Here is a 25162-nt window from a genome sequence, read left to right on the forward strand (position 1 = left end):
AAATAAATCAATAAAGAAACTGGGAGTAGAAAATTAGGAAATGGCTAAGGTATTAGTTTTAGGGGACAAAATGGTTACCAAAAGGGAAATGTGCCTGACCAGAAGCTAGAAGTGAAATGAAGGACAGTTCTGAGGGTGCAAGTTGAGAATGGAATGGTATTGGTGATGATCTTTCAGGAATCACTGCAATCATCAGAGATATTCTTGGAATGATGAAATCTTGAAGATCTTACATACCATACACAAGTACATTTGAGAGACTTTTTCCATATAAAGTTAAAGTAATTTGAACTTAAAGTATCTCCCCCGGAATATCTTTCCTTTTAAGTTGTAAACAGAGTCATGTTACTGTACTCCTTTCCTCTGTCTCCAAATTATATGGTACAATTTTTTTTCAATTGTCCTGAGCTTATTACCTTCTTGATTAATTCCACCTTCAGCTCCCTGGTTATTTTCATCTTGCAACTGATCTTGTGTGCTGCGATCAGTGACCTGCATTGTCCTGTCCTCATGGCTGTCTTTGCCTGTGCGCATTTCCTGTGTTTCTACATTCAGGCAAAGTAAATAACAGTGTCAACAGTGTAAACCTCAGACTGGAAAAGGAGGACCAGTAATCGTGCTGTTAGCTAATGAAATACCACTTGTGAAGCAAATGCAACAGTTCCATTAATGCACCACTTTAAAGCAGTAAAATGAGTCAAGGTACTTTACAAGGGGAAATGGTAATCATCATTTGACACCATGTAGTGCATAACATTAGTAAGGCAGATGACCATAAATAATATGAAACTTGAATATACTGATGACCGAAAGATGGTGAAGTAGAGTTCTTTATTCAACTGGTGCCAGTTCATTACAAACATGAATGTAAATTAAGGATATACAAGAAACCATTTACAGCATTTACGTGGAAGGATGTCTGTGGGATAATTTTGAGCTGAGTGCTTTTGCCTCTCTTCTCCTCCTTTTACCAGACATCTTGTCTTTTTTCCCCAGCGAGACTCCATTTAACTGCTCCACCGCATGTCCCTCACTGTCATAACCTGCTGGTGGAACACGTCTCAACAAACTGCTCAGTTCCGTTGGTCACTGCTCTCCATCACCTGCTGCTAAAGGGTCCAACTGATGAGCAAACTGACCACTGCACCATGGCACAAGAGGCTATTCAAGTAGGGGGAGCAAGAAGAAAAGTAATAAAAGTAGTGTATTTTATTATAAGGGATACACATAGCATCCATTGTCAGTAAGATGCAAAGTTGCACTTGGTGTGTTGCCTGCCTGGTGCCAAGGTAAGAGACATCTTCAAGCAGCTTGAAAGGATATTGGAATGAGACAAGGAGGATCCAGTTGTCACAGTCCATGTTGAGACCAACATAGGCACCAGGTCCTCTTTGGGGAATATCAGGAATTCGGAGCAAATTAAAGAACTGGACCTCAAGTGTTACAATTTCTGGATTATTAATTGAGCCACGTCCGAATTGACATAGACATAAGAAAATTATGGAGGTAAACAAATGGTTAAAGGAGGGATAGAGGAAAGAGGGATTTCATTATGTGGGACACTGACTTCAGTATTGGGACAGAAGAGACCTGTAATACTGGGATGGGCTTCACCTGAACCAATCTGGGACCAATGTCTTAACTGAAAGGCTAAATAGGGTAGTCAGTCACGGGTACTTTAAAATCATCAATGGAGTGGCAGTTGTGTGGGGGGTTGGTGTGGAAAGGGAGGCTGATGTTTCTTGGAGGAGGTTATTACAGTTTCTAATTCAAGGAACATGACAGAGAGCAAAGAAATTGTCAGGAATCCAAATTCAAACATTAGACCTAAAGGCAAAATTATAACACATTTCTTCTTTAAATTTCATTAGACTGAAATAATAAACAGATGATTTAAGCATCAGTGCTGAGGGACAGGTTATAATGTTTGGCCCAAATCAGAGTTTATTACATGAACACACGGAGAGTAAGGAATAAATTAAACAAGCTGCAAGATATAGGAAAGCATTCAGTGGGGACTGAAGGTTGAGCAGACTGAGTCCATAAGAAAAGATCCATTCCAGCAGAAGTCTTTTTTTGTCAATGAATACATTCAGGCCATCTGAGCGGGAATGAAATTTTGAACTATTTTTGCAGCAACAAGTAGTGAGGTCAGAGCAAAGTCAGTCAGTTAACCTGTTCCTGTGTCTTGAGATCGATAGAGAAAATGACATCCAGTGAATAAGCACAAAGATACTAAAGGCTTCATATGTAACCTTGTCAGTTTAGTTTTAAGTTTTAAAGGGATAGTAGGAGTGATACTTCCCTGGAGTTCAGTGTCTGTAAAGGATATTGTTTCGAAAATGGTTGCATATTGCTTTCAGCTATTTTTTAACAGAATCTTTAAAAAAAATTAAAATCTTGGTTTTATTTTCCTTTCAGTTAAAATTAACTTCTATTCTTTTGTTAGAAGCACATTTGCAGTCTCTGAATATGTTTAGTGCCTGGCCAACACAATAACCAAAATGGAATCTGAGTTGTTCAGACAACGACCAATTCACTGATGTTCAGTTGCTGGAGAAAAGAAATGAACTCAAGAGATAATGTGAGAGTGATTGTCCTTGACAACATGACAACATTTCACCAAGGATGGTATCAAGGAGCCCTGCCAAATGTGGATACATTGTGAAATGGAGAACAAATCTCCACTGGTTGGAGTCTGAAAGGAGGATGGCTGCTTCTTGGAGGCTAATCGTTTCAGTTCTGGGATATCACTGCAGGCTGATGTCAAGGCAGTGTCCCACACCTAACCACCTTCAGCTGCTTCACTAATGACCTAACACCATCATAAGGTCAGAAGTGAGAATGATTGTCGATGATTGCACAATGTTCAGTCCCAACCAAGACTCTGTGATACTGAAACAGACTGTGTTTGTAAGCAGCAAGACTGATAATAGGCAAGATGTGGAGGTGCCAGTGTTGGACTGGGGTGGACAAAATTAAAACTCACACAACACCAGGTTATAGCCCAACAGCTTTATAGGCATGTAACATTGGCACTATACAAATGTCAAACATTTACTATCTCCAGCCATAGAGGATCTAGCCTTCTTCCTCCTTGACATCTAAGGACATTAGCTGAATCCATCACTGTCAAGATTCTGGGAGTAACTTTTGACCAGAAATTGATCAGAATCACTAATTAGTCAGAAGCTTTCAATTCTATGGCGAGTAAATCCTCTCCCTATTACCCTGACTTGATCAACCATTAACAAGGCTGAAGTCAGGAGAATGATACAATACTCTCCTATTTCCTGGATAGTGTGATTCTAACTACACTCCAGCACCAGGACAATATCCAGCACAAAGCAGCCCACCCAAATGGCAGCTTAGCCCTCAGCTTAACGTTAAACTCCCTCAATCACAAATATACAGTGGCAGCAGTGTGCACCATGTACAAGATACACTGCAATAACTCACATGGTGACTCTTTGTGAGCTCGCTGAAATAGATCTTACTCTTACATATCTTACAGAGTTGAAGGCGCTGATTTCTAAAACTGCACTGAACGAGCGACCCATCCGACTGCTCAGGTGCATGTAATAGTTCCCTGAAATTATCATGAGGATGAGGAGAATGGTCTCTGCTTACAGTGAAAATTATTCTCCTCAAACAAAGCCACCACAAAACACTTTTATAATGAAAGCAGCTTGAAATACTGAGCAGTCTCTATGGAGACAAACAGAACGAGTGCTTTGGTCCAATGATCCTTCATTAGAACAGGTGAAATGTCCTTACGTTAAAAATTAATTTTGTTCCTCACCACAGATTTAACCTTTCCTGCTGAATGTTTCTGGACTGTCCTGTGGGTTATTTTAGGTTTCCAGCATCTGTAATCATTTTCTTTTGTGTTTGTAATAATTTTATCCATTATTGACAATGCTTTCCATCACACAAATACTTCCTCAAGTACATGATCGTGGATTCTATTCTGTGATACTGCACAAAGCTTTGAGACTAGGAATAGTTTGCAAATTCCTTTCCAGTTGAAGTGCACCCTGAGATTATTTGGAAGTTTATTATAATAGAATATATGACTGAGTACACAAGTAAGAATGGAAGTTATGCTTTTGGCATGAATACTTACTACTTTTAAAGGGTGTAACTCCTTGACTGGTATTGACTTCATTTTTCTCAGGTGTTGATTGTCCTTTACTAACTGCAAAAAATGTACATTAGCGAGCTGACGAAGATTCGGATTTTTCTGAATGTGACGTTATTACAAGCAAACCATTCAAAACTATTCTTGAAGTTCCTTCTATGATGAAGTTCTGATAACATTTCAACAAAACATTTATCTTAAGTCTTTCACCGCTCATTATAATGTTGCAGAACCAAACATTGAAGTGTTGTAAATATTAAAGTGAAACCTTTAATATAATTGTTATTACTAATTAGATTGCCACTGTTCAATTATGTTTAATTTGTTAATGAATTAATCTGTTGAAATTAATTTAGTTCCTCACTACAGATTTAACCTTATCTGCTAAGTGTTTCTGGACTGTCTTGTTTTTATTTTAGGTTTACAGCATTTTCTTTTGTATTTGAAATAATTTTGTTCATTATTGACAATAACACAAATACTTCCCAAGTACATTTGCAATTCTGACATAGTCCTATATACTATTCTGTGATACTGCACAAAGCCTTGAGGCTGGGTAAAGCTTGCAAATCCCTTTACAATTGAAGAGCACGTGAGATGACTTGGAATCTAATTGTAGGAGAATGTAGGACTGAATACTTGAGTAAGGAAGGAAATTGTGTTTTTGGCATTAATACTTACTTTGTTCAATGTCAGCAACCCTCTGCTGTACTGGTATTAGAGGACAATTTTCACTTTCTTCAGGTGATGGTGGTCCTTTAATAGCAATGGAGAATATTGATATTAGTGAGCTGACAAAGATTTGGATTCTGAATGTGATATTTTTAGAAGCAAATCATTCTACATTATTGTTGAAGTTTCTTCTACAATGAAGTTTTGATCACATTTCAACAAAAACTTTATCTCAAGTCTTTCACTGAAGACATATAATATAGCAGAACCAAACATTGCAGTATTGTAAATATTAAAGTGAAACCTCTTATCCAATTGTTATTACTAATTTGTTTGCCACTGTTCAATTACGGTTAATTTGGTTTAAGTGGACATTATTGCAGAATCGATATGTGTGGCTTTGGAAAAGCACAGCCGGTCAGGCAGCTTCCGAGGAGCAAGCGAGGCAACATTTTGAGCATAATCTCTTCATCAGGAATATAAGAGGACGTCCAAGAGGACTGAGAGATAAATGCCTTGTTTTTGTAAATCTACATGAGTGAGTAGTTCTGTTTTGATCTCATGTTTTTATTGAGATCCGCCTCTTGATTAAACTATAAAAATAAAGAAGATACATGGTAAGTTAGCCTGGCACTGCAAGTTTTAGAGCAGTATGATTGAGCTTTTTTTTGGGTCTGCAGATTGTTAAGGTGCAAAGATGGCATTTCAGTGGAGTGATGTGCTCTTCCTGTCCGATGTTAGAGATTAGGCAGAGTTTCCATGTTACTGATGATTATGGCTGCAGGAAGTGTGTTTGGTTGCAAGTCCTATCGGATTGCATGTATAGGTTGGAAAGGCTGTTAGAGGCAGTGAGGAATTTGTAGCAGCTGTGGATGAATGGATGGCCATTGCAGGAAAGGAGAAAAATCGAAGATACAGTCAGATAGATGTGTTGCCCCCGGGAAAGGTAGGAGGGGAAGACAGGTAGTGCAGGAGCATCTACTTCTTATTCGGGTGAAAGAAAAGGCTGGTAGGTGTACGGAATGCTGGATGGCTCGAGAAATTGAGGTTTTCATCAAGAGTAAGAAGGAAGCATGTGTCATCCATAGACAGCAGAGATCTAGTGAATCCCCAGAAAAGTATAAAGGCAGTGGAGTATACTTAAGAGAGAAATCCAGAGGGCAAAGTGGGGACACCAGATAGCTTTGGCAAATAAGGTTAAGGAGAATCCAAATGATTTCTGCAAAACATGAAGGACAAACGAGTAACTAGTGAGAGAATAGGGCCTTGTAAAAATCCGCAAGGCCACCAATAAGTGGAAGCACAGGAGATGGGGGAGATGTGAAATGAATATTTCACTGAGGAGAAGGATATGGAAGGTGGAGCACGAGGTGTATTAAATATTGAAAAATCTTGAAAAATGTCCATATTACAGAGGAGGTGGTGCTGGACATCTTAAAACGCACCAAGGTGGATAAATTCCCAAAGCCTGATCTGGCATACCCTAGAACTCTGTGGGGAAGTGATTGCTGGGCTCCTTGCTGAGATATTTGTATCATCGATAGTCACAGGTGAGGTGCCAGATGATTGGAGGTTGGCTAATGTGGTGCCACTGTTTAAGAAATGCGGTAAGGAAAAGGCAGAGAATTAGTGAAGGTGTGCCTGACATTAGTGGTGGGCAAATTGTTGGACGGAATCCTGAGGGATAGGATATACGTGTATTTGGAACTGCAAGGACTGATTAGGGATAGTCACCATGGCTTTATGCGTGGGAAGTGTTGTCTCCCTAACTTGAGACGGTTTTTTGAAGTAACAAAGAGGATGACGGTGGTGAACATAATCTACATGAACTTCAATCAGGCGTTCGACAAGGTTCCCCATGGAAGACTGGTTAGCCAGACTAGATGACATGGAATATAGGGAGAACTAGCCATTTGGATACAGAATTGGCTCAAAGATTGAAGACAGAGGTGTCGGTGGAAGGGTGCTTTTCAGACTGGAGGCCTGTGACCAGCGGTGTGCCAAAAAGGTTGGTGCTGGGTCCACTCCTTTCCATCACTTATATACATGATTTGGATGTGAACATAGGAGGTATGAGTAGTAAGTTTGCAGATGACTCCAAAATTGGAGGTTTAGTGGACAGTAAAGAACGTTACCTCATAGTACAACAGGACAATGATCAAATGGGCCGATGGGCTGAGGAGTGGCAGATAGAGTTCAATTTAGATAAATGTGAGGAGCTACATTTTGGAAAGGCAAATCAGGGCAGGATGTATACACTTAATGGGAAGGTGCTGAACACACAGACCTTGGAGTCACAGGTTTATAGTTCCTTGAAAGTGGACTCTCAGTAGATAGGATAGTGAAGAAGGAATTTGGTATGCTTGCCTTTATTGGTCAGTACATTGAGCACAAGAGTTGGGAGGTCATGTTGTGGTTAGGTCACTTTTGGAATACTGTATTCAGTTCTGATCTACCTGCTATAGGAAGGATGTTGTGAAACTTGAAAGGGTTCAGAAAATATTTACAAGAATGTTGCCGGGTTTGGAGGGTTTGAGCTACTGGAATAGGCTGAATGGGCTGGGACTATTTTCCTGAGATTATTGGCAGATGAGATGAGATATAAAATCATGACAGCCATGGATAAAGTGAATAGTCAAAGTCTTTTTCCTGGGCTGGGCGAGTCCAAAACTAGAGGACATTGGTTTAAGTTGAGACGAGAAAGATTTAAAAGGGACCTACGATGCAACTTTTTCACATAGAGGGTGAGTGTATGAAATTTGCTGCCAGAGGAGATGGTGGAGGCTGGTACAATTACAATATTTTAAAGACACCTGGATGGGTATATTCCTGAAGAAGGGCTAATGCCCGAAACGTCGATTCTCCTGTTCCCTGGATGCTGCCTGACCTGCTGCGCTTTTCCAGCAACACATTTCCATCTCTGATCTCCAGCATCTGCAGACCTCACTTTCTCCTGGGTATATGATTAGAAAGGATTGAGAGGGACATGAGCCAAATGATAGCAAATGGGACCAGAATACTTTAGGATATCTAGTCAGCATGGAAAAGTTGGATCAAAGAGTCTGTTTCCATGCTGTACAGTTCTATAACGCTATGAGTCTAGGTGTGCTGGGCAAGACATTTGGGAGAGACTTGGAATGAGCTGTTGGAAATGCAAATGGGAAAATGCCATTGAATTTCAACTTGCATTCATCACAGATATTCTTGGAATGATGAAAATCTTGAAGATCTTAAATACCATGCATAAGTAAATTTGAGATAATTTTTCTATATAAATTTAGAATAATTTGAACCTGAAGCATCTCCTCCAGAATATCTTTCCATTTAAGTTTTAAATAGAGTCATGTTACTGTACTCCTTTCCAGTGTCTCCAAATTATACAGTACCATTTTTTTAAATTGTCCTGCAATTATTACCACCTTGATTATTTCCACCTTCAGCTTCCTGGTTATGTTCATCTTGCAACTGACCTTGGGTGATGCGATCAATGACCTGCATTGTCCTGTCCTTATGGCTGTCTTTGCCTGTGCGGATTTCCTGTGTTTCTACATTCATGCAAAGTAAATAACAGTGTCAACGGTGTAAATCTTAGACTGGAGAAGTACTGTTGGCTAATGTCAAAAGATAATACATGCACTGCTGGCTAAGATACAACCTTGTCAAACAAATGCAACAACTTACATTTACACACCACCTTACAGCAGTGAAATGAGCGAAGGTACTTTACAAGGGGAAATGGTAATCATCATTTGACACCAAGTAGTAAATCACATTAGTAAGGCAGATGACCATGAGTAATATGAAATTTGAATATACTGATGACCTAAAAATGATGAAGCAGGGTTCTTTATTTGACTATTGTCAGGTAATTACAAACATGAAAATACATTAAGGACATACAAGGAACTATTTACAGCATTTGCATGGAAGGATGTGCGTGGGATAATGCTGGGCTGAGCAATGCTTTCGCCTATCTTCTCCTTTTACCAAAGACCCCTTGTCTTTTCTTCCCCAGTGAGACTCCATTTAACTGCTCCACCTCATGTCCCTCACTGTCATGACCTGCTGGTGGAACATTTCACAACAAACTGCTCAGTTCCGTTGGTCAGTGCTCTCCATCACCTGCTGCTAGAGGGTCCAACTGATGGGCAAACTGACCACTGCACCATGGTACAAGAGGCTACACAAGTAGGGGGAGCAAGAAGAAGTGATAATAGTAGTGTATTGTATAATAAGAGATACACATAGCATCCATTGTCAGCAAGATGCAAAGTTGTGCTTGGTGCGTTGCCTGCCTGGTGCCAAGGTAAGAGACATATTCAAGAAGCTTGAAAGGATATTGGAATGAAACAAGAAGGATCCAGTTGTTGTAGTCCATGTTGAGACCAACATAGGCAACATGGGGAATATCAGGAATTTGGAGCAAATTAAAGAACTATATCTCAATCATTACAATTTCTGAATTATTAATTGAGCCACATCCGAATTGACATAGTCATAAGAAAATTATGGAAGTAAACACATGGTTATAGGAGTGATACAGGAAAGAGGGATTTCATTATGTGAGGCACTGGCCTCATATTGGGACAAGAAGGACCTGTAATACTGGGATAAGGTGCACCTGAACTGACCTGGGTCCAATGTCTTATCTGAAAGGCTAAATAGGGTAGTGACGGGTACTTTAAAATAGTCAATGTGGTGGAGTTGGGGAGTGGGTAATGTTGCTTGGAGGATGTCATTACAGTTTATAATTCAAGGAACATGACAGATTGCCAAGAACCTCAGGAATCCTAATTCAGGCATGAGAGCGAATGGCAAAATTTTAAGGCGTTTCTTCATTAAACTTCATCAGACTGAAATAATAAACAGATGACTTAAGCATCAGCGCTGAGGGACAGGTTATAGTGTTTGGTCCAAATCAGAGTTCATTACATGAATACACTGAGAATAAGGAATAAATTAAACAAGCTGCAGGCACAGATACAAACTGTAGATATGATGTAATGGTCATGACTGAGACATGGCTGTGTGATGGTCAGGACTGGGAATTAAATATTCCGGGTTATAAGGTTACAGAACAGACAGAAAAATGACAGAGGCCTTGGAGGAGCCTTACTGATTAGAAGCAAAATTCCTTCAAATGGGAAGGGAGTATATAGTGAGGGAAAGTATTCAGTGGAGACAGTGTTTGGAATGATGAAGCAGGGTTCTTTATTTGACTATTGTCAGGTAATTACAAACACATTAAGGACATACAAAGAACTATTTACAGTAAATAATCTAAAATAAATGCTGTGTCCAGACCCCCTGGTAGCAGCTCCAAAGTGCTGATATTAGACAAGTGTGTAGCAAAGCCAGAGCATAATTAATGGGGATTCTAACTTTAACTTGGATTGTCAGAAAGATAGTGAATGTTTGGAAACTGACTGAGATTTCCTACAGTGATATATCCTGGATGCAACTCTGGATTTAGTGACGAGTAATGAGCTAGATTTAATTAGTAACATAATTGTGCATGAACATTTCTCAAATAATGATCATAATATGATCAAGTTCAATGTAGTGTTTGAAAGTGAAAAGCATAAATCATGAATGTAAACTGGATTTGAGTTCTCAGTGTTGTGAGGAGACCTGACCTGCTTTTCAAAATAATGATCAGATTTCCATTTGAAAGAAATGATAGCCTTCCCAAGAAGTCACTGGATCTGCTGTGCTTTTCCAGCACCACACTCTCGAATCTGACCTCCAGCATCTGCAGTCCTCTCTTTCTCCTAATTAGCCATGAGATAAGGTCTTCTTATTGTTATCTAGAGTTTTTATGTACCACAGCGAGACAGATGACTGGACACAAGCAGTTTGAGTCTATAAGAATAGACCCATTCCAGCAGAACAGTTTTTTTTTGTCTATGAATACATTCAGGCCATCAGAACTGGAAAGGAATCTTAAGCTATTTTCATAGCCACAAGTTGTGAAGTCAGAGTACAGTCAGTTAGCCTGTCCCTGTGTCTTGGGGAAGGATGGAGTGAATGACATTCAGTAAATAAGCACAAAGACACCAAAAGCCTTCAGTGGCAACTTTGTCAGTTCAGCTTGAAGTTTTAAAGGGAATGTAGAAGTGATACTTCCCTGGAGCTCAATGTCTGTAAAGGATATTGCTCAGAGAAGGGTTGCGTATTTCTTTTAGCTATTTTTGAGGTTCTTAAAACAAAGTTAAAAGCCTGGTTTTATTTTCCTTTCGCTAAACTTAACTTCCATTCTTTTGTTGAAAGCACATGAGCAGTCTCAAGTGAATATGTTCAGTGCCTGGCCAACGCAGTACCCAAAATGGAAAAATAAACCTTATGGTCTACCAAGTTAGGTTTCACTCTGGAACCTGAGTTGTCCAGTATTAACAACAGCTGGGATCATAACGAAGTGGGAAGTCTTAGCAGGATAGAAATCTGTGAAACTTAACAGAGATTTGTGAATCTTTAAAGAGACAAGTAAATGGAGATACTGGTCATAAAATCGAAGTTGCTGTGAAATTTGTTACACAGATTGTAATTTGAAAATGGCTTTGGCTGGTGCTGATTTTTTTTTCTGGAAGTAGAAAGTATCACAGTGGATTCTTGGATTGTTAACTAAGACTGCACTGAAAGAGTTAGAACATAATTTGAAGTTTGAAATTAAAAGAGGAAATTCAAATAAAGAGATGCTTAGAGGGATTATCCACCAATTCCAATTGAGATGACACCACCAGAATCAACTAAGATTGAGATAGAAATGGAAAAAAGCTTGATTTGGAGAGACGTGAAGAAATGAGAAGCTTTGAGAGAGAGGAAAAGAGAGAAAAGCAAAATAAAAATTTACAATGGAAGAAATACAGAAGAAATGAGCATTGAAAGAGAAATGGAAGTTGAAAATCTTGAAATGGAGAGAAGTAAAAAAACAAAGCCACATTTGCTGACACTGATGCATACACATTTTAAATCGTATGTACGCAAATTCAGAGAGTGCACTGAAGGGTAACAGTGAAGGATATGGCCTCCCAGCACTTGGGCCACTCTTGTACTACTCTCTCCCAGATCCTGGGCTCTCCTTGTTGTCCACTGCCCTCAAGCTGATTCTATGCTAATTCCCTTCTTACTTTGGAGGCCCCTCTAGCACTACTGAGCCCCTGTTCAAAATTGCGCATGCTTCCTTGTGCACACATGGAACTGCATTTATTGTTCATATCATACCTAAAGTTTACGTGATGATGTAAGAAGTGGGAACGATGCGTTCCTGAATGAGCACACATGCATAGTTAGGTGCACAAAGTTAAAAATCACACAACACCAGGCTATAGTCCAACAGGTTTAATTGGAAGCACACTAGCTTTCGGAGCGACGCTCCTTCATCAGGTGATTGTGTTTTTAACTTTGTACACCCCAGTCCAACACCGGCATCTCCGAATCATAGTTAGGTGCAGTTGCCAGTGACAGCAAGTACTGCCAAAAAACAAAGAGAAATGGAATTTGAATTACAACAGCTTGAACTCCAAAGTGAAAAAGAAACCAGCTGACATGACTTGGCCAAAGAAATGTTGAAGATAAAGGAAGAAAGATTTGGTTGCCACTCAGAGGATTATTTTGATCTCAATGAGTGATTTGACTCAATTAGAAATCTCCATTTAGTGCCTGAATTTACAGAGAATGGTCTTGAAACATTTGGAGGTGGCGGTGTTGGACTGGGGTGTACAAAGTTAAAAATCACACAACACCAGATTATAGTCCAACAGGTTTAATTGGTAGCACTAGCTTTTGGAGCGCCGCTCATTCATCAACCACCTAATGACGGAGCAGCGCTCCGAAAGCTAGTACTTCCAATTAAACCTGTTGGACTAAGACCTGGTGTTGTGTGATTTTTAACTTTAGTCTTGAAAGAGACATCATCTGTATGAAAGGGTAGCTGTGAAGATGAAGTGGCCAAAAGATAATTGGACCTTAATGTTACAGGGTTTCCTGAGAATACAGCTATGAATAAACACAGCAGTCTACAGGTTATGAAGGTGTTAAAGGTGGAACTGTCGATGTTTACTGGCTTGTGCCTGAAGTCTATGCATTAGAATTTAAGGAAGAAACTGAATTCAAAAATGAAATGTTGCAAGATCAGTGGTTTTAATCACTGAAGTTAGAGAAAGACTTTGAGAACCTGATGGAATTCATGCAAGAATTCCAAAATAGCAATCCAGTAACTCTCAAGATTTATTTAGATCACAGTAAAGTATCAGGAATACAAGAAGGTACAGTTCTTGTCTATGGTAACTCCCACAGACAATTAAAATTGGGTAAATGGTCGTCTTGTATTCAACAAAGAAACTGGAGGCGTAAAAAATTAGGAAATTGATAAGGTATTCGTTTTAGGGAATAAAAAGGATACCAAAAGAGAATGGCAAATAACTAGAAGCTAAAAGCGAAATGAAGCAATACACCCTAGAGTTCTGAAGGAGATAGTTGAGACGATAGTAGAGGCATTGCTGGTGATCTTTCAGGAATCACTGCAGTCAGAGGAGGCCCTAGAAGACTGGAAAATGACTAATATAACACCCCTGTTAAAGAGGAGGGAGGCAGAAGGCAAGAGATTATAGACTGGTCAGCCTGACCTCTGTCATTGATAAGATTTGCGAGTCCATTAATAAGGATGACATTGCGGAGTACATAGAAGTGCACTGTAATAATATGGCTTAGTCAGCACATGCTTTGTCAAAGGGAGGTCATGCCTGACAAAGATGTTAGAATTCTTTGATGAGGTAATGAGTAAGTTAGGCAAAGGAGAGCCAGTGGACGTGATCTATTTAGATTTCTTTAAGGCCTTTGACAAGGTGCCATACAGGAGGCTGCTAAATAAAATAAGAGCCTACAGGGCTAGGGGCTAGGGTTACTGGCATAAATAGAGGATTGGTTGACTGGTAGGAGACAGAGAGTTGGGATAAAGGGGTCTTTTTTTAGGATAGGAGCCAGTGACAAGTGGAGTTCCTCAGGGATTAGTGTTGGGACCACAACTTTTCATGATTCACCATTCATCATGGTCATAGCTGATCATCCAACTTAATAGCCTAATCCTGCTTTCTTCCCTTAACCTTTGATCCCATTCACCCCAAGTGTTATATCTAGTTGGCTACTGAATACATTCAATGTTTTGGCATCAACTACTTCCTCTGGTAATGAATTCCACAGGCTCATCACTCCAGCGAAAACAATCCTAACCTGGTCATTCTATTCTCATACATCAGTCCCTCCGTCCCCAGAATCAGCCTGGTAAACCTTTGCTGTAATCCCTTCAGAGCAAGAGCATCCTCCCTCAGCAAAGGATACCAAAACTGCATACAATATTCTAGGTGTGGTCTCATCAAGGCCCTGTATAACAGCAACAACACATCCCTATTCCTGTACTCAAAACCTCTCGCAATGAAGGCCAACATACCATTTGCCTTCTCTACCATCTGCCTTCTCATCTTTAGCAACTGGTGCACAAGGACACCCAGGTCCCGCTGCACACTCCCCTTTCCCAACTCTGCCTTCTTGATTTTGCTTCCAAAGTGAATAACCTCACATTATACAGCATTTGCCATTGATATGCCCACTTACCCAACCTGTCCTTTAAACATTTCCCCTCTTACTTTAAATCGATACACCCTAGTATTTGACATTTTCATCCTGGAAAAAGATTTTGATTATCTACCCTATCCATGCTTCTCAATTTTATATACTTTTATTAGGCTGCTCCTCAGCCTCTGGCGCTCTAGCAAAAACAATCCAACTTTGTCCAGACTTTCCTTATCGCCAACACAGTGCAATCCAGGCATCATTCTAGTAAACCTCTTTTGCATCCCCTCAAAAGCCTCCACGACCTTCCTACAGTGTGGCGACCAGAACTACACACAATACTCCAAATGTGACTTAACTAAAATTTTATACAGCTGCAACTTAACTTGTCAACTTTTATACTCAGTGCCCTGATTGATGAAGGCAAGAATGCCATACGCCTTCTTTAGCACTTTATCCACTTCCAGTGCCATTTTCAGGGAACATGGACTTGCACCCCAAGATTCCTCTGTATATTAATGCTCCTAAGTGTGCAGCCATTAACAGTACAGTTTGCTCTTGTACTTCACTTCCCAAAATGCATCACTTCACACTTGTCCAGATTAAACTCTATCTGCCATTTCTTCACCCAACATTTCAACCTTGAAAGTGGAGTCATAGGCAGTTAGGATAGTGAAGAAGGTGTTTGGTATTCTTGCCTTTATTCGTCAGTGCATTGAGTATAGGCATTGGGAGGTCATGTTGCCACTGTACTCGACATTGGTGAGGCCACTATTGGACTTCAGGTACAGGAAGGTTGTTGTGAAAATTAAAAGGGTTAAGTAAAGATTTGCAAGGATGTGGCCAGGGTTGGAGGGTTTGAGCTGTAGGGATATGCTGAATAGATTGGGGGCAATTTTACTTGGAGCTTCAGAGGCTGAGGGGTGACCTTATTGAGGCTTATATAATTATGAGAAGCATGGATAGGGTAAATAGGGTTTTTTCTCCAGGGTGGGCGAGTCAAAAGATAGAGAGCATAGGTTTAACCTGAAAGGGAAAAGATTTAAAAGGGATCTAAAGGGCAATGTTTTCACACAGAGGGTGGTACGTGTATGGAATGAGCTGCCAGAGGAAGTGGTGGAGGCTGGTAGAATTGCAACATTTAAAAGGCATCTGGATGGGTATACGAATAGGAAGCGTTTAGAGGGATATGGGCCAAATACTGACAAATAGGACCAGATTTATTTCGGATATCTGGTTGGCATGGACAAGATGGACCGAAAGGTCTGTTTCCTTGATGTATGTCTCTATGACTCTATGATCTATATCTTTCTGCATCCTTTCACAATTTTCCTCACTATTCACAACTGTCGTCTGCACACCTATCACCTACATTTTCATCCAAATAGTTTAGATATATTACAAACAATAGAGGTCCGTGTACTGATATTTGCAGAACACCACTGATCACAGAGCTCCAAGAGAAAATTACCCTGCCATAACTATACAACTTTGTATCCAAATTATAAACTCGCCATGGATGTCATACAACTAACCTTCTGGATCAACCTACCATGAGGAACATTGTCAAATGCTTTAGTAAAATGCATGTAGATAACATTCTCTGCCCTTCCCTCATCAACAGTTTTTGTTACTTCCTCAAAAATCTCTAAAATTTGTGAGACAAAACCTCCCTGCATTAAAACATGCTGGTTATCCCGAGAAAGTTCATTCTTCTCCAAATGCAAGTAAATCCTGCTCCTAAGATTATTTTCCAATAATTTTCCAACCCCTAATGTAAAGTTTACTGGCCTATAATTTCCTGGATTATCCCTGTTGACATTCTTCAAGAAAGGAACAACACTGGCTTTTGTTCTGTCATCTGGGACCTCACCTGTGGCTAAAGAGGACACAAATATCTTTGTCAAGACTCCAGCAATTTCCTCCCTTTCCTGCTTCAGTATCCTGGGATAGATCCATCAGGCCCTGAGAACTTACCTACTTTAATGTTTTTCCAACATTGCCTCGTCCTTAATATCAACATGCCCAGAGTATCACCAAACCCCCTCTCCAATCTCACCATTATCCATGTTCACCTTCTTGGTGAATAACAATGCAATATACTTAACTACTTCCTCTGTCTCTATACATAATTTCCTTCCTTAGTCCAAGAGCAGATCACCCCTTTCCCTCATTACCTGCTTGCTCCTAATATACATATAAAATGCCTAGGGATTCTCCTTAAACTAACTTGACAAAGACACTTCATGGCACCTCTAACCCTCCTCATTTCTTTTTTATATTCTTTCCTGTTTCCTTTCTACTCCTCAAGAGCTATGTTTGATTTCAGCTTCCTAAACCTTCCTATGCCTCATTTTTTGATGAACCCTTCAATATCTGTTGTCATCTAATGTTTCTGAAGCTAGTCATCCTTATTTTTCAACCTCACAAGAACATACCCATCCTGAACTCTAATCAACTGGCCTTTATCCTAAATGTCAAATGTGGATTTACCTTCAAACAGCCACCCCCAATCTAATTTCTCTACTGCCTGCCTAATATTGTTATAGCTGGAAATGTGTTGCTGGAAAAGCGCAGCAGGTCAGGCAGCATCCAGGGAACAGGAGAATCGACGTTTCGGGCATAAGCCCTTCTTCAGGCTTATGCCCGAAACGTTGATTCTCCTGTTCCCTGGATGCTGCCTGACCTGCTGCGCTTTTCCAGCAACACATTTCCAGCTCTGATCTCCAGCATCTGCAGACCTCACTTTCTCCTCTAATATTGTTATAATCAGCCTTATCCCAATTTAGCCGTTTCACCTGAGGACCAGTCTTATCCTTATCCATAATTATCTTTAAAATTTATAGAATTATGATTGTCATTCCCAAAATGCTCCTCATTTAAACTCTGATCATCTGGCCAGTCTCATTCCCCAATACAAGGTCTAGTACAGTCCCTTCCCTAGTTGGATTATCTATATATTGTTTCAAGAAATCCACATGGAAGCACCGAACAAATTCTGTCCCATCTAAGCCCCTGGCACTAAGACATTCCCAGTCAATATTGGGGATGTTAAAATCATCCACTACAATCCTCTATTGCTCTTACATCATTCAATGATCTGCTTACATATCTGTTCCACGACCTTCCACTGGCTATTTGGAAATTGATGGCATAACTCCATCATAGTGATTGTACTTTTCTTATTCCTGGCCTTGCCCGATGAGCCCTCCAAGACATCCTATCTTAGTCCAGCTGACATTCTCCATAATCAGTGACAGAACTCCCCCCCGATCCCTTTCACATTCCTCTTTATCTCACCTAAAACATCTAAACACCGGAACATGGAGCTGGCGGTCATTCCCTTTTCTCAACCAAGTTTCTGTAATGGCTACCACATCATAGTCCCATGTTCTAATCCAGGCTTTAAACTCATTTGCCTTACCTATTATACTCCTTGCATTAATATAAATACACTTCAAACCACTTGTCCCACTGTGTTCGTTATCCTGGCCCAGCTTGCTCTTCCTATTAGACTACTTGACTTAATAGTGGTCTTTTCCTCAAACACACCACACGGATTCGGAAAAGATTGACAAGGATGTTGCCAAGGTTGGAGGATTTGAGATATAGGTAGAGGTTGAATAGGCTGGGGCTGTTTTGCCTGGACCATCAGAGGCTGAAGGGTGACCTTATAGAAGTTTATAAAATCATGAAGGGCATGGATAGGATAAATAGACAAAATATTTTTCCTGAGATGGGGAGTCCAGAACTAGATGGCCTAGGTTTAGGGTGAGAGGGGAAAGATATAAAAGAAACCCAAGGGGCAACTTTTTCATGCAGAAGGTGGTATGGAATGAGCTGCCAGAGGAAGTGGTGGAGGTTGGTACAAATACAAGATTTAAAAGGCATCTGGATGGGTATACGAATAGGAAGAGTTTAGGGGGATATGGGCCAATACTGAAGGTGTGAGATAGAGTGAATACAGAAAAATTGTCTTTGGTTGATTAACAAAGGGTACCAATGTAAAGTGATAGGCCAGAGATGATATTAGGAACCATTTTTTCCCCATAGTGAATAGTTAGGATTTGGAGTGGACCACCTTAGAGGCTGGTGGGTATGGCTTCAATCCTGGCTTTCTGAAGGGAATTGAATTGGAACATTAGTGTCAGGGGTATGGAGAAATAGCTCCGTGGTGAGACTAACTGGATTGCTGTTTGAAAGACTGCCAGAGACCTGAACACTAGAATGGCCTCCAAATCTGCTGTAGCATTCTACGTTTCTATTAAGCTAATTAGAGGGAAACCAATTTATGCAGAACATCACTGAAGCTTTGAAGCAACCACTTCTTTGTTAAATCCCATACTAGTGTAGAACTTTCTGCACAAAAAAGGACATTTGACCCAACATTATAGAGGTTTATTAAATCATGAGAGGCATGGATAGGGTAAATAGACAAGGTCTTTTCCTTGGGGTGGGGGAGTCCAGAACTAGAGAGCATAGGTTTAGGGTGTGAGGAGAAAGATTTAAAAGGGATTAGATTAGATTAAATTACAGTGTGGAAACAGGCCCTTCGGCCCAACAAGTCCACATCGACCCGCCGAAGCGTAACCCACCCATACCCCTACATTTACCCCTTACCTAACACTACGGGCAATTTAGCATGGCCAATTCACCTGACCTGCACATCTTTGGACTGTGGGAGGAAACCGGAGCACCCGGAGGAAACCCACGCAGACACGGGGAGAACGTGCAAACTCCACACAGTCAGTCGCCTGAGGCGGGAATTGAACTCGGGTCTCTGGCGCTGTGAGGCAGCAGTGCTAACCGCTGTGAGGCAGCAGTGCTAACCACTGTGCCACCGTGCCGCCCACAAAGGATCTAAGGGGCAACCTTTTTACGCAGAGGGTTGTGCATATATGGAATGAGCTGCCAGAGGAAGTGGTGGAGGCTGGCATGTTTACAACATTTAAAAGGCATCTGGATGAGTACAGGAATAGGAAGGGTTTGGAGGGATATGAGCCGGGCACTGGCAACTGAGACTAGATTATGTTAGGATATCTGGTCAGCATGGGTGAGTTGGACTGAAGGGTCTGTTTCCATGCTGTACATTTCTATGACTCAAGGTTGACTGACTGCTTCGCACCCTCCTGCCACATTTCTTTACACTTTCCCAAGTGGCACCAGTAAGCCTCCCTGCAAGGAAAGAGGTGCCTCTCCTGCTTAGGTTATAACTATAGGTATTGAGTAGAAAACTAAAACAGCAATGAAGAATTGTTAAGGCATAATAAAGAAAAGCTGATTGTATAAGGACTAGATAACATAGTTTTAAAGTTTCATTTGGAGATACAGGGAAGACAATGATAAGAATTATTTAGTGAATTGAATGGCACTGCCTTGGAACTTACCCCTAGCAGCCCGTTGGAAGTGGAGGTAATCAATGATTTTAAAAAGTAATCCAATGTGTACAGGGAAATAAACCTGCAAGGATATAGCAGATGAATGGGACTAACTGGATTCCTCCTCATGGACTAGGTATAATGAATGACTCTGTAACTTGTAATGAAACAGCCTTGCAGTGAAACCAATAATGATGATAATGGGACTGACCAATGTTATTCAAAACCACTGTCAGAACAATAAAGCTATCTATACATTGTAACAACTTGCCAAGAAATAATTCCCTTTTCACATTACGACAAATACTCAACATTTTTACAAAAGTTGACATGCAAAGATCTAATAACCAAATAGCTCTCATCTAAGAGTACATAGCTCATCTCTATGAATGCAAAAATTACTTTACCTTTCGATTTTTTGTACCAGATTCGAAGTCCCACACAAAGTCCTACACACAAAATAAAGCCAACGATGCCTCCAATAATTTGGTACACTGCTGGTATTTTATCTGTTAAAGTAAGGAACACGCAGAACTCTTTCAAAACTTGACAACAGCCAAATTGTAGCATTTGCATATTTCATTACAAGCTTAATTGTCCTGTTCTGCTTATCAGATCAATTTATTTTCAAGAAAATATGGCAGAACTGAAATAATTTATGTAAACGTGTGATATCTGTTCAACATTGTGCATTGTTTGAAACCAATCTTGTGTGCATTTAGTGTTATGCTAAATTAATTAGTGCTTTTTGGTCATCAGGCAGATACCTAAAACAGGCATCTGGCTTTTGGATATGTTCCTTAGAGTCTACTCTTGGCTGGAAGAGCCCACACTGGAAAATGATTGAAGGACTTGCTTTGTCCTGAATAAGAATTCTTCAGTAACCCCAACAACAAAAATTTACATTTTCAAAATCAAACTTTCTAAAGAACTCAGGAGCAGCAACAATGCAGTTCAAATTCCAACCACACCCATGCTCAATGATCAGTTACAGTGCAGAGACCAAAGTTCATACAATGGAGCTACATGTTTGTGTTTGACACATTCTATTTTGACTTTAGCATGACAAGCTGTGGCATGTGGATGTCACCTGCTTTGCAAAGAATAGTGGCTTGTATTGGGGTGATGCTAATATGTTGAACAGCTGGGCATGGCAAATAAAAAGATAGAAATACAAATTTAGGGGAAGGCAGTAACAAAGTGCTAATTTCACTGCAGATCCTCAGACTAATGTTGTGGGGACATGGTTTCAAATCATGGTGAAATTTGAACTTAATAAAAATCTGGAATCCAAAGATTACCAAATGGCAACCATGGAACCATTGCCAATTTTGTAAAAAATTCTTCTAGTTCACTAATGTCCACTACAGGAGGAAATCTGCCAACCTTACCCAGCCTGTCCTACATTTGATTCCAGACCAACAGTGATGTGTTGGCTCTTATCTACCCTCAGGGCAATTAGAGATGGGCAATGGATGCTGGCCAGGCCAGTAATGCTCACATTCCATGAGTGAATAAAAAAAACTGGAAAGGCCATATAAACAACTAAATATTACAAGGTTATAAAATTACAAATTATAAGCAAACTCTGTACTCTCACTAGGTCTTACCTGCAACACTGTCAGCGTCCAATGTAAAATTGTCAGAAATGGTTTTATGTTCCACTACACATCTGTAGTCAGTTTGTTCATCCCACGTTGGTTCAGTTTTTATTTTAGTGGAAACACTGAATGTTCCATCACTGTTCGTAACTATATCCTCAGTGGACTGGCTTGTTGAAACATATTCCATTTTTCCATCTGATAATTTGAACCAACTAACTTTGATTGGCTTAGGATAAAATTCCTTAACATCACATTGCAAAACGTGTTCTGTACCATTTGCAGTACTAATTTCTTGCACAGACATGCTGACCTTCGGTTGGACTATGTAAAAGAGAATAAGACATGTAAATTGTTAACATATCATTATAAACATTTTACTAATTCTTGCTCTAAGAACCTAGCAGTGCTTCAGTTCTTTGCTTCTTTTGTTATTTTAATTTGTTTTAACCTTCAGGATGATCAATTGAAATGTGAACATTGGTGGAGTGGGAAGGTATGGATTACAGGACCCTTTAATAGTTGTGGAAGGCAGGGAAAGAGTGAGAGGAGAAGTGCATAAAATGGATTGGACACAGTGGAGCACCCTGCTAATCACATAGGGGTTGACTCTTTGATTGACAAAAAGGATGCCATAACCAGAAATGCTCATCTGGCAGGTTGCATTATTGAAATAGGTCTGACAGAGAAATTGGAAGAATACAATGGAGTCCTTTCAGGAAGCTGGAGGTGAGAACTGTGGTCAAGATCATCCTCTACAATTCTGCCTCTGTCAGCATAATGCCACTGCCAAACACATCTTCCCTGGCCATCTTCAATATTCTTAAAAGTATCATTCACTCTGCAATGCCCTGGTCCACTCTGTAAATATTTGTAAACTCAACTTCTCCACTTCCAATTTCCATGGGATACCTTTCCATGCAAATGCAGTGAATGCAAGACTTAGCCTTTAGATCTGCCTTTCACATCATCTAAGTTTCAAAAGGCTTCTTCAAAGGCGCTCAGTGCCTGATCAAGGGACCCAGCATCAGAAGGCATGGGACCCACTAGACCAAATTCACACTCACTCTCCTGTGATACCCCCATCCCACCTTCGCAAACCTTTGGCCTTAAGTCCGTTGTTGATCTTCAGACAAGTACGTCACTGATAACTAAGTGGTGCAGTTGGCAATGGACTACTGCTGGCCTCTGATGTGTCTAATATGCATTGAAAATTGGAGGGCCTTCACTCATGGAGCTGATGTGGGCTCCTGCCAGGTCTTCATCCATCAAACAAGACCCTATTGCAGAGTAAATTATGCTGTTACTTCTATTTCTTTCCACAACTGAGAAATAAGGAAGGGATGATAACCTTATTGGGATTGTAGACCCCCTTATAGTCAGAGGGAAATTGAGAAACAAACTTGTAAGGAGATCTCAGCTATCTGTAAGAAAATAGGGTGGTTATGGAAGGGGATTTTAACTGTCCAAACATCGACTGGGACTGCCATAGTGTTAAGGGTTTAGATGGAGAGGAATTTATTAAGTATGTATAAGACAATTTTCTGATTCAGTATGTGGATCTACCTAGTAGAGAAGGTACAAAACTTGACGTACTGTTGGGAAATAAGGCAGGACATTTGACTGAGGTGTCAGTGGGGGAGCACTTTGGAGTCACTGACCATAATTCTATTAGATTTAAAATAATGATGGAAAAGGATAGACCAGATCTAAAAGTTGAAGTTCTAAATTGGAGAAAAGCCAATTTTGATGGTATTAGGCAAAAACTTTCGAAAGCTGATTGGGGGCAGATGTTCGCAGGTAAAGGAACGACTGGAAAATGGGAAGCCTTTAGAAATGAGATAATGAGAATCCAGAGAAATATATTCCTGTTAGGGTGAAAGGAAAGGCTGGTAGGTATAGGGAATGCTGGATGACAAAAGAAATTGAGGGTTTGGTTACGAAAAAGAAAGAAGCAGATGTAAGGTATAGACAGGATAGATCGAGTGAATCCTGAGAAGAGTATAAAGGAAGTAGGAGTATACTTAAGAGGGAAATCAGGAGGACAAAAAGGGGACATGAGACAGCTTTGGCACATAGAATTAAGGAAAATCCAAAGAGTTTTCATAAATACATTAAGGACAAATCAGTAACTAGGGAGAGAATAGGACCCCTCAAAGATCAATAAGGCGACATTTGTGTGGAGCCCTAGAAAATGGGGGCGATACTAAATGAGTATTTTGCATCAGTATTTACTGTGGAAAAGGGTATGGAAGATATAGACTGTAGGGAAATAGATGGTGACATCTTGAAAAATGTCCATATTACAGAGGAGGAAGTGCTGATTGTCTTGAAACACATAAAAGTGGATAAATCCCCAGGACCTGATCGGGTGTACCCTAGAACTCTGTGGGAAGCTAAAGAAGTGATTGCTGGGCCTCTTGCTGAGATATTTGTATCATTGATAGTCACAGGTGAGGTGGGGGAAGACTGGAGAATGGCAAACGTGGTGCCACTGTTTCAGAAGGGTGGTAAGGACAAGCCAGGGAACTATAGACCAGTGAGCCTGATGTCGGTGGTGGGCAAGTGGTTGGATGGAATCCTGAGGGACAGGATGTACATGTATTTGAAAAGGCGAGGATTGATTAGGGATAGTCAACATGGTTTTGTGTGTGGGAATCATGTCTCACAAACTTGATTGAGTTTTTTGAGGAAGTAACAAAGAGGATTGATGAGGGCAGAGCAGTTGATGTGATCTATATGGAATTCAGTAAGGCATTCGACAAGGTTTCCCATGGGAGACTGATTAGCAAGGTTAGATCTCATGGAATACAGGGAGAACTAGCCATTTGGATACAGAACTGGCTCAAAGGTAGAAGTCAGAGGGTGGTGGTGGAGGGTTGTTTTTCAGACTGGAGGCCTGTGACCAGTGGAGTGCCACAAGAATCGGTGCTGGCATTTACATAAATGATTCAGATGCGAGCATAAGAGGTACAGTTAGTAAGTTTGCAGATGACACCAAAATTGGAGGTGTAGTGGACAGCGAAGAGGGTTAGAAGATGTTTGGTATGCTTTCCTTTATTGGTCAGAGTATTGACTTCAGGAGTTGAGAGGTCATGTTGTGACTGTACAGGACATTGGTTAGGCCACTGTTGGAATATTGCGTGCAATTCTGGTCTCCTTCCTATCGGAAAGATGTTGTGAAACTTGAAAGGGTTCAGAAAAGATTTACAAGGATGTTGCCAGGGTTGGAGGATTTGAGCTATAGGGAGAGGCTGAACAGGCTGGGGCTGTTTTCCCTGGAGTGTCAGAGGCTGAGGGGTGACCATATAGGGGTCTACAAAATTATGAGGGGCATGGAAAGGGTAAATAGGCAAAGTCTTTTCCCTGGGGTTGGGGAGTCCAGAATTAAAGCGCATAGGCTTAGGGTGAGAGGGGAAAGATATAAAAGAGACCTAAGGGGCGACGTTTTCACAGAGGGTGGTACGGGTATGGAATGAGCCTCCAGAGGAAGTGGTGGAGGCTGGTACAATTGCAACATTTAAGAGACATTTGGTTGGGTATATGAATGGGAAAGGTTTGGAGTGATATGGGCCGGGTGCTGGCAGTGGGATTAGATTGGGTTGGGATATCTGGTCGGCATGGACGGGTTGGACCGAAGGGACTGTTTCTATGCTGTACATCTCTATGACTATGACTGTAAGTGCTGTCTGGTGTATTGAATATTTCCAGCATTTTTCATTTCTATTCCATTACCATTTTTTGATTCCTTTTCATAATATTTCAATTACCTTTGTGCCTGGACGCCAATTTGTTAACACCCC

The 25162-nt window shown here is 40.5% G+C and overlaps 1 protein-coding gene across 10 annotated transcripts in view; it reads right to left on the bottom strand.

Moving 5' to 3' along the window:
• LOC122557767 (myb-like protein X) overlaps positions 1 to 25162 on the bottom strand; it is an 84677-nt gene that overhangs the window by 47220 nt on the left and 12295 nt on the right. For 7 of the 10 annotated variants that reach the window (XM_043705742.1, XM_043705745.1, XM_043705743.1 and 4 more), the window contains exons 3-8: positions 21369 to 21683; positions 20166 to 20267; positions 8233 to 8358; positions 4823 to 4897; positions 4127 to 4198; positions 417 to 545 (exon numbers count right to left, since the gene is read on the bottom strand). In XM_043705742.1, the coding sequence (XP_043561677.1) occupies positions 417 to 545; positions 4127 to 4198; positions 4823 to 4897; positions 8233 to 8358; positions 20166 to 20267; positions 21369 to 21683 (819 nt within the window). The remainder of the gene's footprint in view (positions 1 to 416; positions 546 to 4126; positions 4199 to 4822; positions 4898 to 8232; positions 8359 to 20165; positions 20268 to 21368; positions 21684 to 25162) is intronic. The other 3 variants (XM_043705737.1, XM_043705741.1, XM_043705738.1) reach the window with 3 other exon arrangements.

Source organism: Chiloscyllium plagiosum, chromosome 16, assembly GCF_004010195.1.
Source record: "Chiloscyllium plagiosum isolate BGI_BamShark_2017 chromosome 16, ASM401019v2, whole genome shotgun sequence".
Classification (NCBI taxonomy): Eukaryota; Metazoa; Chordata; class Chondrichthyes; order Orectolobiformes; family Hemiscylliidae; genus Chiloscyllium; species Chiloscyllium plagiosum.